The sequence below is a fragment of the Plectropomus leopardus genome, chromosome 8 (assembly GCF_026936395.1).
Source record: "Plectropomus leopardus strain MGB_pleo_1.0 chromosome 8, ASM2693639v1, whole genome shotgun sequence".
In the NCBI taxonomy this organism is placed as follows: Eukaryota; Metazoa; Chordata; class Actinopteri; order Perciformes; family Serranidae; genus Plectropomus; species Plectropomus leopardus.
This window is the reverse complement of record NC_142183.1, coordinates 5398109-5417964: the sequence shown is the minus strand read 5'-3', so window position 1 is coordinate 5417964 and position 19856 is coordinate 5398109. Positions and strand designations below refer to the sequence as shown.

Genomic DNA, 19856 nt, shown 5'->3' with positions numbered 1-19856 from the left:
GCAGGGGAGGCGTGGCAGCCATCATGCGTACACGTAGTCAACGGCAACTATATCTCCGGCCGCAGCCTGCACACTGCAGAAGTGCACTATTTAATACAAACGACTTAGTGCACCTGGTTGGCAGAGGTTTGTGGTCTGCTGGGCATATTTTTCAATTTACTCTTTTTTCAAGTTATTTTTTGAGTTTGTTTGTTTTTTTGTTTTAGCCGTCGTATCATTTCAGTATCGGTATTGAGATCTTGGCTGGTTCATATCAGAGTCAAATTTTGGTATTGTGTCAACACTATCACTAGGCGGGTTTCCATTAACCCTCAAATTGCGCGCATTGAGTTTGCAAATAAAATACGGCTAATAGAAACAGGGCAATTTAAAAAAAAAAACTGTTATCGCCAAAAAGTTTTTACGCTTGCACGAGGTGGAATTTTAGGCAATTTGCAAAAGCTATATTTTGCAAAACTGCAATGAAAACACTTTTTGGCTTTTCTAGATCACATGACGCTATGGCTTTGTGCTTGTCGGTAGGAACTGGATCCCTCACGATGCAGCAGGAGCTACAAGAGCTGTTATTGCATCACATAACTCTTCAAAAGTTGAGCGGATTATCTGAAGGTTTTGAATTTACAATTCCTCTTTAAATCATGTACTATCACCTCTCAGATATCTCTCAAACATGGCCGCTCCCACTTATAGGGCGCTTGTCTTTACATTATCGCTCGCATAACACACCTACATCACCTCGGTTGGAAATAATGACAGCTAGTGCAGTGAAATAGAAACAAAGCTGCTAATGTTATGAACGTCATGCTTATTGAAATGTTAACACGAGAGCAGTCGCATAATATCTCTCAATAGAAATGCAATCATCTCGTAATTCTGTTATATTGACATTTTGAAAATATCATTTAAGTTTTGTACGAACCAGCAATTGAAACCTGCCGACTGACTTGCATGCATTCAGGCAGAGCTGTGTGCTTGTGTACTTTGCCAAAGTGATCCGTCCCTCTGGGACATTTTCGGTCATTTCAGTGAAGGTAAACTCATTAATCGCAGCCGGAGCAGAGCTTCTCTCTGCCTGCTGTGCTGACTGAAATCTGTCACGAAATGGATGGAAACAAAAGAGCTCACCGGGTGCCGGTTCCCATAATGTGTTCTGGCTCAGGAGAGCGGCAGAATTTGGCAAACGTCTGCCATTATTTGAAAATCTGAGCGCAGCCCTGCAAAATGTGGCATCCATACAGGCTGCTTAAAGGTGTTTTACAAGGCGTCTTGTTGAGAGGAAAGTTGACGATCAGTATTGGGATATTTCTGCTTTCTCTCTCTCGCTCTTCCTTGTTTATGGAAAGTTGTTTGGAGCATTTCTGAGTTAACAAGTTGTGCAGATAGCGGGAGACATGGAGAGCTGCAGGGTCTGATCGTAACGCCGGGCCAACATCTGGGATCGGCTGCGGGCAGATCAGATTTGTAAGCCACTGCTTAGTAACGCACAAGTTATGCCTCCATGGAAGAATGTGAAACAATAAGATTTCCAACTGAGTCACACAGTAACATACTTTTCCCACTTTGTCTTTATGGAATAGCTTTAAGTCGACATGTGTGGTGGAAGAAAACATATTTTATGTATCTGGCAGCTGGTCAGGTGTGTGTTTCTGCAGCTGAAAAGTTTGATAGCATTTTCTGTTCTCTAAACAGTTCTCCCTTTTTTCAGTATTCATAAATAGTTTTTCTTTTTCTGTGTTTAAACTTTTTTTCTCAGTAAGTAGATGCTGCCAGGAGCTTTTTGGATGCTGTTATCCTACGATGGAACAGCCTTGGAAAGCAAAAGGGACTTTTAGGAGTCAGGTTTTATCTTTAGTGTAAAGTTATAAATCAGGGTTTACTTGAGTGTTTATTAAGAAAAGTTTCTTGAGTCACCAAGTGGGTGTTTGTTATCGTTGTCTTTATGTGTGTCATCTCTTCTGTATATGAGTTAGTTTATAATGATGTTATATGGGTTTTAAGGAGGACATATGCTCATTTTCAGTTTCAAACTTATATTTTGGGTTCCTATTAGAACATGTTTACACATTGTAATGTTAAAAAAACATCCCCTCCGGATAAAGCCCAGCCTGCTCTGATTGATCAGTGGTTTTTTTTTTGGTTCTTCTGCATCTTGGCGTCTCTGCACAGTAATTGCAGCCGGGAATGACAGTAACATAGAAGAGCAGCATTTTGTATCCTTAAAAATAACCAGCAAAAGCTTCAAAATGCAACTGAACATGTTCCAGCAGGAATATGATCCACAACTGGGGAGATTTTAACAACATTCGCAACCAAGATTACATGCTTCCCTGATGTTAGCATGTAGCTACATGTAGCAATGTACTTGCAACTGGAGAATGACTGTGTATAGTGGCACTTTTTCCCGTTAAAAATCACTAATGAAAGCTCTGAACCAAAATCTTTATCTATGTTCCAGCGAGAACATGATACAGAATCAGGGAGAAATTTCCGACATTAGTGAACAAGATTACACGTTTCTCCAACCTCACTGTGAACAGTGGCTACATGTAGCAGTGTACATAATGTAAACACCTGCATTAGTGATCCTGGAGCAGATCTATCTAAAGAAATCTGTTACCATCTCACATCATCCTGTAACAAAATCAGAAAATGTAGCTGGAATCAGAGAATTAAGAATGCTCTAAAACCTGAGCTTTTGCTTATATAATTTACTTTTAAACATGTTTGCCTCATTTTATCTGTTTATTTATTGACAATTTATACAGTTTAACCATTTTTTTGTGATTTTTAATATTTTTATCTATTTCTTACACTTTGTGCTTTGCATTGTGCTTTTCATCTACTTTTTTGAGTATTTTATTTTATTTTATTTATGATTATTTGAAGCTTTGGCCACATTTAAAATGAACATCAAATCTGTAATATTATATATACATATGAGAGAACATAATAGGTCTTTGGCCATTTAATTTCACAGTGTTGTGTGACATCAGAGACCATGTTGAGAGTAAGAACTCACCTCAACATCTCTTGGCTGAGAAAACTGAGATAATTTATTATGAAAAATTACATTTAAACGGATGAAAACTTTAGATTAGATAGAAGTGATAAACAACTGACATGTAATGTTATATATGGCAGAAAATAAGTAAAAGCGTAATAGGTTCCCTTTAAGGCTGTGATCATTTAATTTCACACTTCATCTTCAGTGCTGTTCTTGGTTTTTAACATCAGAGACCATGTTGGAAATAAGCGCTCTTTTCTCTGCATCCTGCTGCTGAGAGACTGATAAACACTATATTAACAAATTGAGTTAAAATATACTAAAACTGATGGAAAATTTAGATCAAATTGTTGAGTTAAACTAGTTTGTGTGACAGTTCATGCGTGGTGAGGATGCACGCATGCTTGTGTTTGCACATATGGCTGTTTGCGCGTTTATGCACTTGCATGCATTCTCTGTTTTTTGTGCACTTACGTATTTTGTGTGTTGCCTCTGAGTCTGTGTGAGTCTGCGTGTGGTGGTGAGAGCGTCCCCGGGCTGCATTGACATGCACCATGTTTGGTCACATTTATTAAAGGGAAGGCACAGTAAATCCCTTGGCCCATGCCTATTATGGCGGATACGGTCGCATAGAAATCCCATGTCTTTCACATCCCTCCAGCACATCGCTCCATAGTGCCACACTGTTTGTATATGGCCTCTTGGCTGGTGGATGAGGGGAAGTTTTTGGGGCTAAACGACCGCTTAGCAGATAAAGAATTTTAATGACCATCCCTACTTAAAAGCAGGAGCTTTTATTCTCTTAAATGGCTCCCATGAATCGGGTGTATAAAGTTGCCTCCCGTTTTTTTTTTTTTCCCACTGACTTCATTAATTGAATAAGGATCTGTCAATCTCTAGCCTGTCGTCAGGTTTGTACAAAACAACAAAGAAAATGTAACTTAGCATTTATCTGTTCATCTCTGGCATTTTAAGCAAATTTTGGAGCAAATGAAGTCCTGTATGAACACTGATAACGCAGCGTTTAAACATTGCTAGATCACTCTCCAACGCCTACCACAATAAATCTTACCAGGGTCCATTTCTGAAGGTTTCAGCCAGTCTGCAGTCTAGTGGCAACACAAGACTTAGCCAAATAAAATATCAGGTTCCTCAAATGAACTTTAACACAGCAGTAACGTTCTGGATCAGCTCTTAAAAAACTGCAGTTACAATGTGGTCTTTTAAACTTTTTTCCCCTATTGCCTGTTTTCTCTTTTCCACTCCCTGGTACACTTTAACAATGGCTCGATCTGAATGTTTGTGTAAATAGCTTTGGTAAGTCATGGGTGGTTTTAAAAAGAGAAGGTGGTGTGGGTTGTATGATTAGTCTGGCAAGATTTACTTTTTAATGATGTTTATTTGCTGTTTTTTTTCTCTGAGGACGCTGGTTAGCACATCGAGTTCTCATAAAGCCAATTTTATCATAACTTACTGTTCATGATTTTCTTTTATATTTAGCCCTTTAAAACCAAAGCAAATCTGCTTCATTTCTTACAAAAACATGGGAGGAACACATTAAGCAACTTAAAAAGAAATTACGCAAAAATTAGCAACAAAAAGGAAAAAAAGTTAAAAGAAAATAAAAAAAAAAATTAACTAGGAAATTACCTGAAAAAATGTTTAGAATTTAAAAATATAATATATATTTTGTAAAATATATTGAATATATATTTGAATAGTCATAAATGTAGTTTCTAGACTTTTTGTCTGTCCCTTTCCTTTTTTAAAAAAAAATATTTTTAGTTTTTTTTCTTGTTTTCCGTCACAAATTTCTTGCAATTTCCTCAACGACTTTTCCGTATTTTTGAAAGAGAATTAAACCTTTTTTGCTCAGGTTTCAAAGGTCTAAATACTCGTGAAAGGCCATATAATGCAGCACATCGACAGAGATGCAAAACAACCACGGAGATTGAAACTACCACAGAGAAATGCAAACCATTCCTAAAGCACGTAAAATGACCCTAAAGAGATGAAAATAACCAAAAAGCATTCAAAAGCATCTCAGAGGAGACATAAAACGACCCCAAAGAGATGCAAACTGACCCCAAAAAGATGCAAATGACCACATAGTAATGTAAAACAACCCCAAAATGTGCAAAACGACCCCAAAGAGACGCAAAACAATAACAAAGATTTCGAAACAACTCAGAGACACAAAACGGCTCCAGGGAATCAGAACAACTCCAAAGAGATGAAAGAAAACATCGAAAGAGATACAAAATGACCACAACGATGTAAACGACAACAGAGAAAGCAAAACAAACCCAAAACGTGCAAAACGACCCAAAAGAGATGCAAAAACACTTAGATAGCCCATGTTAGGGTGTGTTTTGTTTATCATCACATACATTTATATATTTTGTAGCTAGCTGACATTATCTTTAAATAGAGTTTGAATCTGATATGTATGAAAAATATAAGTAGTAGTTATAGTAGTTTTTATTACGGTCCTTGAAAATTCACGGAAAGGTTTTGAAGTTTTGTCCACGCAAATGATCCATATTTTAAAGGGTGAAATAACTCACAATGGTTGTGTTTGCATGCTTTCGCTCTGGAGCCTTTTCCAAACGTCATACTTCAGATTTATACGGCCAACGTATGAACATTATAGAGTGGTGTTATGAGCGTGCTGCGCTGCCAGTGTATGTTCTCCACCTCTCACACTGGTTATGATCTGCTTGTGTTCCTGTGTCACCATAAAATGAGAAACAGTTACAGACTGTTCCACACATGCTAAATAAAGATTTCCAAATATTCAGCCACACACAGCAAATAAAAAAGCACCATTGTAGTAAAAACACAAAAGGCACATCACTTCATTAAATTTCACCACAGGCCCTAAAATATGAGAAAATGCAGCACTTTTTTTTGTCCGTCAGTATGCTTTCCTCGCCGGCCTGCAAACCGCCAAACCCTATCCCGTAACATATGGGGAAGAAATTATGCAAAAGCAGTGAGACGCGGCACTCCATAAATAACTGGCGAGTTGTGTAACATTAGGTTTAATTTGACGAATGCCTCTGAGATTGCCGTATTATTAGAAATATTTTTCCCCTCTTATAGCGGGTTGAGTGTTTTCCTCAGATATCCCTTTCACTCTCTCGCTTGTTAAGTGTGAGAAAACCTCTGTTTACTCTGTTATGTTTGGCAAACTGTGCATTGGGACAGCTCGCACCCTGCACTCAGCTCCGCCGAGGCCATTCATGGGTGCTGGACAGGGTCGCATTAAAAGAAGCTTTGTTGCAAAGCAACAGGTTCTCAGAGGCAGAAAAATGTCAATTTTGCCTTGATGGCGGCCAATTCTCTCTCTCCCCTCCGAGTAATGATGTGTTTTATTTACGCTGTCCCTTAAGAGCACAATCTAGCTGCAGTCCATAAACCGTAATTAACCGTTTAGCCTTAAGCTTCAGGCTACAGATGGGCTGTCTCATAAATTTACACATTCATCCGTCTTCCCTAAGTCAACCCGTCCTGGACTTCCCACTTTAATGAATCCGGTTGTTTGGACATCCCGGCTTTATCCTTGTTTGTCTGTTTTCCGATAAAACATCAATCATATATTGAGGGAAGAGATTATCTCTTTTGCCAGCAGAGACACTCAAACTTGCTTCTTAGCGCAGCTTAGAGCGAGCAGCCTTTTCCCAGGAGGTGGGTGCTGCTGTTTCCTTCAAATCAACCCCCCGCGAGGCTCTCACAGCAGTGCGCGCCCTCGTAGCAGCTGCAGCGGTCAAAAAACAGATCGCTTAATCGTCATTAACACATGTATTTGTACCCCCTCCGGTTCAGAAAGTATGGCCACGGCACCTTCTTGGAGGTTAATGTGATTTGTCCGGTGGTAATGTACACTAATAAGGTGCTTAGACCCTGCCATATGTTTATGCTAGACAATACTTTCTGGGTTGAGAGGCTTACAGAGAAAACTGTCTGTGGCCTTTTGGGACGTTCGAGGCGACAGCAGATGGTCAGCTGGTCCAGTTTAGTCTCAGGGTCCTGAAAGCTTGTTATTCTGGACGCCAGTTATTTTGGGTTATTCTGGGTTCTCCGAGCGTGATCCACGCTGAAACGAACCGCTTCAGATCTGAGCTCAGATTCAGCAAAGAAATATTAGACGTGAGTGTCATTCCCGCCTCCAGTTTAACCCTTTGAAACCTGGAACAACAATCATTCAGCATTCAGACGCTTTTCACGTGCATTTAAACCTCTGAGACCTGAGCAGCTTTCTTTCTTTCTTTTGAAAACATGGCTGAAAGGGCAAAAAGCAAGAAATGTCCCAAAAAGAGCAAGAATCAGGAAAAGGAAATGACCTGAAAATTAGTTTTAAAAGAGAGATAATAATAATTGATAGAAATAGGGAAAATTATCCAGAAAACTATAATAATAATAATAACAATAATCATAATAATCATAATAATCATAATCATAATAATGAAGCATTATTATTAATGTTATGATTATTATTACATGATATACTTTTTTTAAATATAATTTGTTGTTTTTGGTTTTGTTTTATTTTTTAACCAGAAAAAAAACATTTCTCTTGTCCTTTTTTTGCCAAGTTTCAGGTAATTTTATTATAATTTCTTCCAATGTTTTTAAAGATAAGACAAGTCAATATCCTTACTGTCATTTTTAAAAACAACAAAAATCAGTTTGGAGACTCAGCAGCTGTAAAAACACAAAAACACACAAAAAAGTTAGAACTGCTCTTAAGAAGGAAAAATTGAAAGAAATTGAGCTAATTTGTTATGTTTCCAAAGGGTTAACAAGCACTTTATTTAGGACTGTTGTTAAATTTCACTCAGAGGGCTCTGTTTTAGTTGTCACTGCCCCAACTGTGTCACTCCCGGATCTGAAGGCAATGTGCTGCGTTTAATTAAATGGTTAATGGTGTTTCAAGATTCAATTACAGCGGGGAGGAATCCTCGAGCGCGTTGAGCTCCCCGACGGATTCGGTGTGTGAAACGAGGTGCACCGACGCCAGCGTCTTTTGACTCAATCCCACAGTGTAATGGCGGCTCATAGGATGAAAAAACTGCTATCTGAATGCCATCAGTCTGATGTGTTCCCACAGAGAATCTCCTCAGTCTCGCAGACAGGGTTATCACCAGGACTTAGCTCGGACTTATCCTTGATGGTCTCCATACCGCTTCACAGCTCAGCGACTCCAGCGCGGCTCTCTAGGGCAAAACCACCTCATGGAAACGCAGCACCGCAAGGTCCACTATTTTCTTTGCTGATTGAGGGAGCACGCTTCTCTGGATCCAAACCCCATTTCCTCGTGTGCAATAAGAACCCAGATGAATCTGGATCAAATGTACACACACGCACTCGTCTGGACCGAGTGGCATTTGCTTCCAAAACAATTTTCTAGCCGCAGAGAAAGTGCTCGAGTAACAGTTTGTCGTGATTTTTGAGCGATGGTGTTGATAAGTTCTCGGCGTGAGGTAAATACAGACGATGTGAGGCTGCAATCACCAGGAGAGTTACTGTCAGGTCATGGCGGTTTGCTTTCCTAAGTAACCGAAGATTAACCCCTGAAATAAGATTATGCTCAAACTTCAGAGGTGAGGTAGTGCCTTGATTGCCTTATCTGTTTTGGCCGACAATTGATCTACAAATTAGAGGTCATGAGGCATAACGGTCGTAAGAATGCAAACATTGTCCAACATGAGCAAGCAGTGACCTCGATATGATTCTGTATCTCAATCAGTGATCTCTTTAACCCTCGAGACCCAAACTAACTGTCCAAAAAAGTACCAGAAAATTAGCACAAAAAAAAGTATTAAAAAAAAGAAAGAAAGAAATGCTTTTAAATTGTAATAATTCTATGTAACATAGATTAAAATGTTTAAGTATGTTAATAATAAATATAGTTATAGTTTCGTTATGGTTATAGGATAATTTTTTTCTTTTTTCTGTAGACATTTTTCCTCATCTTTTTTTTTATTTCAAAATCTACTAATTTATCGCATTTTGTGAAACATTTCTTACATTCTTGCTCATTGCCCTTTTTTTCATTCCCCCCATGTTTCCAAAAAATAAAAAATAAAAATAACCAATTTGCACTGGGTTCCAAGGTTTGAATACTTGTATAATCTTCTGTGGATAATTTTTTTTTGCGTCCTTGAAAAGTCATAGAAAAGAGTTTTGTAGCGTGAATTTGTTAGAGCCCTGCTTTAACTTATTTCATCGAGTCTCATAACTTAAGTGCAGCATCTTTAAACGTCAGATGTAATTTGGGTAAATAAAACAGGCTCCGTTCATATGTAGACTCACAAAAAGTTTTAAATTTACAAAACTCCTGTAGAAAGAAAAAGAATGGAGGGTCTGGGGGACGGGATTCGCCAATGGAAAAAATACTTTTCTAACCACAGAGTGCATGGCAGCCGCCGGTAGGCAGCTGACTTCCCTCTGCAGATTTCCAGCTCTCTTTCCATGGCAAAATGATGTCATTTGTCGTATAGCGGTGGGCCAGGTTGAGCGCTGCCAGATTTAGGCATATTTTTTCACCATACCCCCCTCCGCCCCGCCCACCTCTTCCTCTGCTTGAGCCACTGCGCACGAGGTCACACTCGCCTCGGCTGCTGTCGTCTCAATCAGTGACCCCGACACTCTTCCCCGGGCTCTGCCAGATTCCAGGAAAGACTTTTTGGAGGAGATGCTGGCATTTCTCAACAGTCTTGGAGAGCTTTCTTCTCTTGTTGAGTCACTCCCTGAAATTTGAAAAGAAAAAGACGGGATGGAGGTTATTTTCTACGTAATAACAAGCCTATTGCAGGCAGTGGTGGAAGTAACTATGTACATTTACTCAAGTACTGTGCTTAGGTACAAATTTGAGGGACTTGTGGAGTACTTTCTTTTCATCCTATTTCATACTTTTACTGCGCTACAGTTCAGAGTGAAATATTGTACTTCATTACTTTTATCTGACAGCTTACGTTACTTTACAGATTAAGATTTTTGCACAAGAAAAGTTTATAAAATATTTTTAAATGTTTAAATTAATATATAAATGTATATATGTACAGCTGCAATGATTATTTGATTAACCAATCAGTCAGTTCACAGAAAATTATTTGCCAACTATTTTGATAAACATATAAGTCTTTTTCTATTTAAAAAAAAATAATTTAGAATTTTGTGGGGTGTTTTTCTATTTCTATTTTTTTATATATATATATATATATATATATATATAATTTTTTGGGTTTTTTTGTTGTTGTTTTTAATCATTTTGAGTTTTTTTTTTCATTTTTAAATTAAAAAACACCTGTTTTTTTTCTTTTTTAAAAGTTATTATTATTATTGTTATTATTTCTGTATTAGGTACTTTTATGTTTCATATTTTAGGTACATGTTCCTGATTATACTTACTTTTACTTAAGTAACGAAAGCAAAGTAAAAGATCTGAGTACTTCCTCCACCACTGATTACAGGTATGGAATTGAAATCTGAGAATCGGAAACAGACGGCATACTCAGCTGCGATGTTGACCCCGTTATTTAGCAGCCGCCGTCGTATTAATCCTAAGAATGTCTCACCCTCGCCGAAACTATTTGAAACAACTGCCATTTACATACATTTGCATACCTGCCAAGATATAGTGTTCCTTGACGACTAAATCTGTCAGCCCACGCGATGTAACAAGAGAGATTTGAACTATTTACACATCGGACGGCAGATTTGGGGGGGAAACAGCTGCCAGGGGTTATGTGATATCAGCGAGCCGCGGGAGGCTAAGACGCCACGTCCTGAGGCTGCACGGAGGCGCACGATGCTGTGAGAAGTGATACACCAAGAAAGACTTTTGAAAAAAACGTTTGAACCTGTCGACGGCGGCGGGGTCAGCACAGGTTCAGGGTCACACAGAGGAGCGTCAGGGGGCTTTGGGAGCATCTGAGCGCGATTTAGGTCTTCACAAAAGAGGGGGGTCTTTGCTGCATGCTTACTAAGGATTAGCCGGAGTGTCCTGTGCCTTTGAGTCACTGATGGTGACAGAGGCAATGCAGGTCAAAGGTCACACAAGTGGTGTGGCAGAGATTTTTTTTTCTTTTTTTTTGACAAACCAAACATATACAAAACATCAGGTAAAAGCTACAGCAAAGTTCACTAAAACAAACAAAAAAACAATATATCTGAAAGATGCAACTATGAATTCTAAATGCAAAATGATACTGACAGATAAGCAGATGAGAAAACAAATAGATAAATACATTTTAAAAGAAAAACAAACAAAACATATAAAAAGAAAGATAAGCAGAGGCACAAACATACAAAAATAAAGTTACATCAGTCAGAGGATTTGGGGAAGAAAGTAGCATAATCATCCTGTTTTTTTATTAAATTAAAAAAAAAAAAAGTTCTAGCAGTGCACACATCCAAAAGTAGTAAAGAGTAGGTGCTGGACAAAGCGAAAACAGATTCCAAAAATAAATAAAGTCCACACACTGGAGAATGCTCCCATGAACGTTTATTAAATAACCTCCACACGTATGATGTTACAAGAAACGCTACACATGTGGTTATTTAATAAATGTTCATGGGAGATTCTCGTGTGCAGACTTTATTATTTTTTGTAATTAAATTAAACGTCCAGAGATAATGTTTTAAGTTTTATATAAATAGTATAAAAAAGACACAAACCTCAGCGGTTAAAAATGTTAACAGCAGTTGCACATGGATGATTGCATTATGTGATCATTTGCATGTTATGATAATAAATGAGGCAGTTAGCAGGGTGTATTTTATGTCAAATTTTGAGATGTCATTTTTAGGTAAGAGCCCCGGTTTTTGATCTGGATAAAAACTTGCCTCTAGGTACAGATTATCCTGTGGAGGAGGAGGAGGCCCTCCTGAGGCAGTAAACAGGTTGTGACATCACATCCTGTGCAAAAGTGAAACGCTCCCGACACACAAACACCGAGCTATCCTTGTAGCTCGGCCTGCTTCCGCTCTTGGTGGGGAAACAATGCTATTGAAATGCAACGACCGCGCTCGCTGTGTGACAGACGGCAGTGTGAGGCTCAGCAGAAATAGAGCAGCTGGCTTGATGTTCAAAACCAAATATTTTCTCCATTCACTCAGTCTCTTGGTAGGAGCTAATGGCTTTTGTAGACAAAGCCACTTAGCTCCCAGAGCCACTTATCAGCCTGAACAGAACATCTTTGATCAACAACAGTCTTAGCGAGTTGCTGACTGTTAAACACACTTCGCCCGGCAGCAGCAGCAGCAGCTGCTTCACGCCGGTTAACTTAAAGTGATACAGACACCTTTGCTGACTTGGATCGCTGCTCAATTAAAGAGGATCAGCCGAGGACGAGCCGGAGCTACGCTAATCTGTTGCCATGACAACCTCCTGAATGATGACTCACGTCAATCCAATCACGTTGCGCACTTGAATGTGTGACACCGCAGGCTCAGGCGGATTAGACAATCAAGTATGATGTTGATTAAGTAATCCTGCTGACCGCATCTGTTGGGCCACTTGGACACATGTTGTTTGATTACATAACAGCCCTGTGATGATGCAGGACAGACGGGAGGCTAACTACATTATATTACATATTCTGCTTGGATTGTGCTACCATCAAAGGGTAACATTTTTTTAACGTGGACTCTATACTCCCATGTTTTTGTGTCTAAATGACTAAAGAAGGCACCAATTTTTTAAACTGGTCCAGTATTGAGAGAGAGGGCTACAGGTGTGTAACGCCAACAATTGTTGCAATTGTGCAGCGTCACTGTACGTCCGTTAATTTTTTTTTTTTTTGCTACAGACAGAGATTGTTATTGTAAGTGTCTAAATTGCTTGAACTTTTTTTTTTTTTTTTTTGCTTTTGGACCTTTTATGTTTTAGCTTTGTCTCTTGACACAACATGACCTGTCAGGTGACCCATTCACACTGTTTTTGGGGAGTGTGTCTGTATCTTGCATGTCTGAGGAAGGGCAATTGCCCGAAACGTCACGTCTGACGGTATTGAATAAATCTTTTGGGAGCATATGCTAGTATGCAGATTTTTTCTGAATTGCACCTTTACTTTTCACTTTTATTTTTCAACTTTTTCACCTTTTGATATTTCAAATTAAGACTTCTCCTCGAGTGAGACATAAACACTGTAATAAACAGATCGAGCAAAAGGTAAAGTGATATATCAGACACATATAATACCAATATAGTCATGTCTGTGGCAAAATATTCACTTTTAGTGCGGATACAGTGACCCTGCACAATTGCCCCATCTGGTTACATTGTGGGAGTTGTGTGGCTGCTGCCCTCTCTTTAAATAGTGGACCAATTTTTTAAAAAAGAAAATGTTGTTCACATCAGTAATTTGGACAAAAAAAACATGGGAAAATAGGGAATGGGTTGAAAAATGTAGAAATCACCCTTTAATTCTTTGCGTTCTACAACAAATTTGTCGTCACTCGTCCCCTTTATAAATCACCAATGATTTAAGAGTATTTTGTTTATAAGCAGCATTTTCTTCATTGCAAATATTTGTAAAGGTGGAAATACATAATCACCTCAAAATTCAACACTGCCTATATTAGGTTATAAACAGGATTCTTAAAAAGTCAGTGAAGTCCTGCAAAGGACATGACTCATTTTGGTAATGACTCACTAAAGATTAGTGTTGTATGGTTTGGGGATGAAAATTGTTTACTGTTACCTCTTGTTTGTGTCATTTATTTTGCTTCTGGAATTCAGCTCTGTTTATGCTGAACGTGCACGTTAGCCACTTCTGTTCTGACCCAAAAAACCTGGATGCATGACAAGCTTCAGGTCGAATGTCTGTTTATTATCGTAAAGCCATGGCAGCGAAGTGATGTTACAGTAAACTATCTCAAATCTCGTTTGGTGAGGAATCGCCTGCCCTCTTGAAAGAAGCCGCGGTGGTCTCTGAACCCCACAATAATGCTCAAATTTGTTGATCTTCTTTAGGGAATTGTCCTCTGTGCCCGCAGGGAGGTCACAGTGTAGCGTCAGCGATTTAACAGCGGCCGCAGAGCTTTCTGAGAATTTAATTTCTTTCTCAGGGACGCTTCAGCTCTTTGCTCTAGGCCTGTGAACCTCAATACTTTTAACAAAAATGTCTCTGTAGCGCTGAAAATTTCAATTGACCAGCTAATTAGAAGGCTCTAGAAACCATCTGTAACAATGTGGCTAGCTTGGCTAAAATACCTCTGTCTAAACAAAATGCTTGTCTGTGACTCTCTGTGTGTACCACTGGAGAAACCTTTATTTTTTGTACAGCTATGTAATGGCAATAAAGACAATAATTTATGGATTGATTGAAGTACCTCATATCTAAATCCAGTACCTGGACATTATGTCTCAATGAGCCTGTTCACACCTGGCGTTAACATGTGTTTTGGTGATCAAAGCTCAAGAGGACATCCAAGACACATCGCCGTTCATGTCTGCTTCTAATGTTCATCTCCAGGTGACCACTTGCATTCACATTTTGTTACCAACTATGGCACTTAAGTGAGAGGTTCAAAGGGCCCTCTGCAAAGTTGTCACCAAAGTTATTATATTTTACTAAACGTAAACTAAAAACAAACCAAAAGAATACTGTGTTCTTACAAAACTAATACCCCTTTCCCGACCAAATTAGCATGTGCACGCAGGGTTTTTAAACATGGGTAAACCTACTAACTATGAGTTATTGTCTGTATTCCCACTGCCACTGAACTCACCGCTGGAGAGTGAGTCGGCCTTTCTGTTAGCTTGCGTGGGTGGTGCTGTCTTGTTGGTGTGTCCATGTGACATCACTGAGAACATGTAAAAGGTAGAAAGCAGCAGGATCAGAGGTCTTTGTAAAGTTTTGGTGGTTTATTCTCTTGCTTTATCTCTTACTTATGAAGTCCCCCTTTCAAACTCAATGCAGATTTTGTGGATCTTTGTTTTAACTGCTTTGGAGGAGATGGAGGGTAATTAGTGATGGTGTGTCATTGCATCTCGCAGGTTAAGGAGCTGAATTTCTGGCGTTCACCGGGTTGTTGTGTTCCCTTCAATGCCGATCGGACGCAGAGGCAATAAAAACCTGTCTCTAGGTGTGAATGCCGATCGTACGAATTCCTTTTGCATTTAAAAGCCAGATTTAGCAGTTTTTTTGTGCACTGGGAATGAGGCTTAAGTAAGTTGCACTTCAGGGGGGCCTGAATCAGCATTAACACTACAAAATATATGTTGTCAAATGCATCCCAGAGCACCTTGGCAAGCACTTTGAGTGGTCAAATCACTTAATTTACAGGTCGTTTACACTTTTTTTACACCTATTTGGCGCCGTCCACTTGTGTTGGATCGCCCAAAACGCATGTTAATACCAGGTGTAAACAGGCTCATACACTATGACAGAAAGCAGTCCTTTTATCAGCGGTGCTCTCGTATCATCTCAGGAGGCTGCAGAGGGAAATAAAATTCATCTGACTCTCAAATGAGAAGAACTGGAACAAAATATAATGAGCATGTTGCTCTGATTTTATCATATTTATAAGATAATCCACGCTGGCTGAGAAATAGAGCCACAGCGTCCCTCCAGCTTTCTCTTCTGACCCTCCACCCCTCAACACCCGCTTCTCTCAGACTCCTTATGTTTTGATTTTGCACAGCTCCGCAGCATTAAGACAGAGTTCTGGTGGCCACCGTCCAAATGTTTTTTATTATCTCTTATTAATCCCGGCCCCCACGGTACGCAAGTTCAAGCATCTGATGTTTTCGACAGCTGAGTACACAGGCCCGGGAGGATTGTGTATGTTTTTATTTGGGTGTATTATAGTTGACACATTCACATAGATTCCTGAGGAGAGCTGCTGGAGGCAACGACTACAAGTTAGAGGTGGGAAAAGTGCCTTGTGCAGCTTTTCTCAATCCTCAGGTGCTCTTTGTCCTCATAAACAATGTAAACATATGCAAATCATTACAAGCTCAAAATACCTCCAAGCTTTTTAAGATGTCCCCGGATCCCATATTGTGACATTCAGTAATAAGGTTGAACTTGTGTTTATGTTTGGAATATATATCAGGCGCTGCAGTGTGCCATTTAAGGAAGGATTATAAAGGCCAGCTCAAGCAAGGCAGATGTCTGAATCCTTTTTTCCTCTTCAGGTTTTTTTCTGCATTGCGGCTCGTTTTCATCTGCTATTGATTTAAATCCATCCCCCGGGGCCCAGCGAGCCCCGTTTCGTCACCCGCTCTGGGAGAAAAACGGTCGGATTTTTGCTGAAAATAGCACTTCTCCTCGCTCAAATTCCACAGCTCAGTACAGCGCACCTTAAAATAGACACCTCGCTGTGGAAATTAAATCTATGAGTGTCCAAGACCCCAGGAAGGACGCCTGAAAGATTTGGTTTCAGAGACATTGAGCCCTTTTGATGTGTTCTGCGCTGTGTTGATGTGGCAGCACGACCGATGGAAACCCAAACCGGCCGCCAGAGAAATTTGCTTGCATTAAATGCAGCAGGATATATTGCTGCTGAACCCTCGCAGGAGCATGAATTGGTTCAGTGTGGATCCCGCTGCAAATGACAAGTCATGTACAATAAGTCACCGTGTGTCCAACGTCAAAACGGGAGTCTTAATGGCGCTCACATGTTACTGTTTCCCCTTTACCAGCTCGCCGTGGCACAAAATGAGTCCCTAATTCTGTCAGTTAGAGCATTCTCCGAGTTCAGGTCTGTCATGTGAGTGGAAAGTGTAATGAGTTGCTTCTGTCCTGGACGTTCAGGCGCTTTCTCCTTCACTTCTTTTTAGTGTACTCACCGAAGAAAAATCAAACTTCTGCTGTCACTGATTTTCTTTTTCCCTTCACCTCCAGGTTCTCCGTCTCTGAGCGGAACAGGGACGGTAACTGTTCTAGTGGACGACGTGAACGATAACGTCCCCGTCTTCGTCTCTTCTACGTTCCACACCACCATCATGGAGAACGCCCCAACGGGGACGGACGTGCTATTGGTCAACAGCTCCGACGCAGACGTGGGCATCAACGGTGTCATAAGGTACCCGACTTTTCTCTTCTCTGGTTCCTTTAAGATCCTGACTCACCAAATCGACGTCAGAACAAGTGGCCACAAAAACAGACTGTTGCATCGTCTTATGTCACCTGTGTCTCGGCCAAAAAGATTCACTGAACTAACCGCAAAGACTACAACCGACGCCCAACCAGTGCGTACGATCCAGTGTTAATTTCACCGATTAAACCTATAACGAAAATTCTTTGTCAATGACCTATTTTTCCATCACCAAAATGAGATGTTGAGCTAAAAATAGATCTTCATAATGAAAACTATGATGGAATCTATGTTTCATTTCGTTACAAGACGGGACGAGGCAAAAATGTTAGCGGTGGACGATCGGACATTCAAAATGAGAGGGTAGGAGTGGCCATGCCTGCAATCATTTTCTAATTCCAAATGAGCAACAGTATGAGATTGGAGCACCGACTCACTGTAAACTCCAGTAATTAGTCGGCACCAGGATGTTTTGCGAGCTTACGAAAGAACGGAGCGGTGTCAGCTGTTGGCGTGAGTTGTGAGTGTAGTTCAGATAAGCAGCCGTGTGTGTCTGACTGTGGTTGGTGAAGCTGTTGATGGATTTGTGGAGTTTTTTGGGTCAGAGTTGTTGTGGAGGGTAAGTTTGAGTGGGGTCAGAGTTGTATAGTGAATTGTCATCTGTCTATTTCTGTTAAATCAAATAAAACACCAAAAAATAAAAATATTCTTTAAGAATTCTTTAAGAAAACAAAAATCATACACCAGTAAAACTGACAGAAATGACCTCATAGTTTGATTAGTTTTTTCCAGGGACTTCTGAAGGAAACAGTAGATAATTTGCACAGACGGCTTATTTCAAATCAAACTTTATTTGACGGATTAACACCAGAATAAAATCTTTTGTGTGCAGAGGACTAATGAAGCCATTTTTAACAATCCAGAGGAGATGTGTGTGTTTCCAGTAACTACTGTGAGTAATCAGGTCAGCTTCACGTTGCTCTGGCTCCCTGGTGTGAAAGTATCCTTTCAGGGCCGAACAGGACTGGGTTTTGGCTTTCCTCACGCCTTCACTGAAACGTTTTACCTCATCACCAGCTTTGCGAAATTCCAGGCCGATGTTGCAATTGTTGACAGGAGCTCAGGAGCAGAGTGTAGAGTTTTAGTCAACACCCGAAGTCATTGTTTGGGCCGCGATTCTCAAGCTGGACGACAGCTTTTTCACACTCGCAGCCCCCTCCCTCCGCGGGGGAGCATGTAAGAGCTTCTGACCGGTCTCTCTCAAGCCGGACACTGACTCAACTCCGCCCCCTCCTCTCTCCTCCGTAACCCCACTGGGTGCACATTGGGGGGTACCGCAGCGCGCTCCAGTTTCCCAAAACATGGTAATGAGGATGTTAATTGCCTATGACAGTGCGAGTTGTGCCCATCAGGGGTTCTGGGGGTTCGAGGCCCTTAATGGAGGCCAGAACTGGTTACCTTCAGTTATTAGTTTTGATTCTCACAGCCCATTAAATGTAAAAACCTGGACGTGTCTCTGGACTGTGTTCAGATCTGCAGACGGTTTACGTTGTTGATGGCGTCCAAATAAGCTTTGCATCGACTCTGCGTTCACACGGTGCTCTGTAATTTGTCGTCTCATCTCTGGAGGGTGATGCTTTTGCAAGGAGCCTTTTCAAAATATGCACTGGTGTGTACATGTATGTGTCAGTTTACATTTGTGTCTGGGTCCTGCCGGTGAAACGTGATATTAGTTTGAAAGACTGCGGCCCCTCAGTGCAGAAGAGCTTCATGTGATGTCATGCTGGTATGTTTTGTGTTCTGGCTATTTGTCCTCGTATGTGATGTATTTTTATAGCTATTTATGTTTTTCTTTAATCAATACTTTTTCTTTCTTTCATTCAGTATCGAAATTTATTATTTTAGGAAAAACCCTTTTAGATGCATCATCTCGTTTTCCCAAAACAAACATTCAGAAAATGAATGCAAAACAGAACAGTACAAGACACAAATGAACAAACAAACTACAATCAAACAAACAACAAACTAACAGAAAGAGAAAAAAAGTTTAATTGAAGAATCAAAAGAAGATAGATAGATAGATAGATATCAAAAACGGATGATAACCTATACAAAATTGAATTAACAACAAGAAATTGCATCTTGCATGTTGGAAAAGGAGTGGGGGGGAAGTAAAAACTTTTGATTTCTTACCTCTTTTCAGCTAATCAGTTAATTCATTTGTAAACTTCATCTCTTGCATATTTACATACATTTGCAAATGTATGCACACAGACTTAAAGACATACAAAAAGACATTGGCAATCTGTTTTAAGATGAGAACATAGAACATTTTTAAATAAGTGAAATAATGACAAAGAACAGAAATTTAAAAGTAACTTATTCCAATCAGATGGAGCTGGAAACATAAAAGCTTTAAATACTATGTTCCACAATAACGGGAAAATAAATGAAATTAGATAAATCCAATAAGGAATTCTGTTGTTCTCCAGGCTGAACCACAGCGGCTCTGTGAGCACTGAAGCAGAAAACAGTGGCTGCATTTGATACAACACGAATCTGATGCTTCAATCAGTTCAACAAACTGATCTGAAGCGGAGCCAGGACAATGTGGTGACCATTATTGGGCATATTGTTCTATTAAATGTGCTCCTGTGAGGCTTGAAACAGCACCCTCTATAGACCTCAGTGTGACAGCACTGAAGCAGAGCCTTCAGTCACCAGCTGAGCAGCAAAGTCTGCAGAAAAGGTTTGAGGAGAATCACTTGTGTAACACTTCTCTGTCAGTTTTACATTA

At 39.9% G+C, this 19856-nt stretch overlaps 1 protein-coding gene across 1 annotated transcript in view; it reads left to right on the top strand.

The window, feature by feature from the left end:
* Positions 1-19856, top strand: part of fat4 (FAT atypical cadherin 4) — a 148013-nt gene that overhangs the window by 97068 nt on the left and 31089 nt on the right. The window contains exon 7 of the mRNA XM_042492815.2: positions 16867-17047. Coding sequence (XP_042348749.2) covers positions 16867-17047 — 181 coding nt within the window. The remainder of the gene's footprint in view (positions 1-16866; positions 17048-19856) is intronic.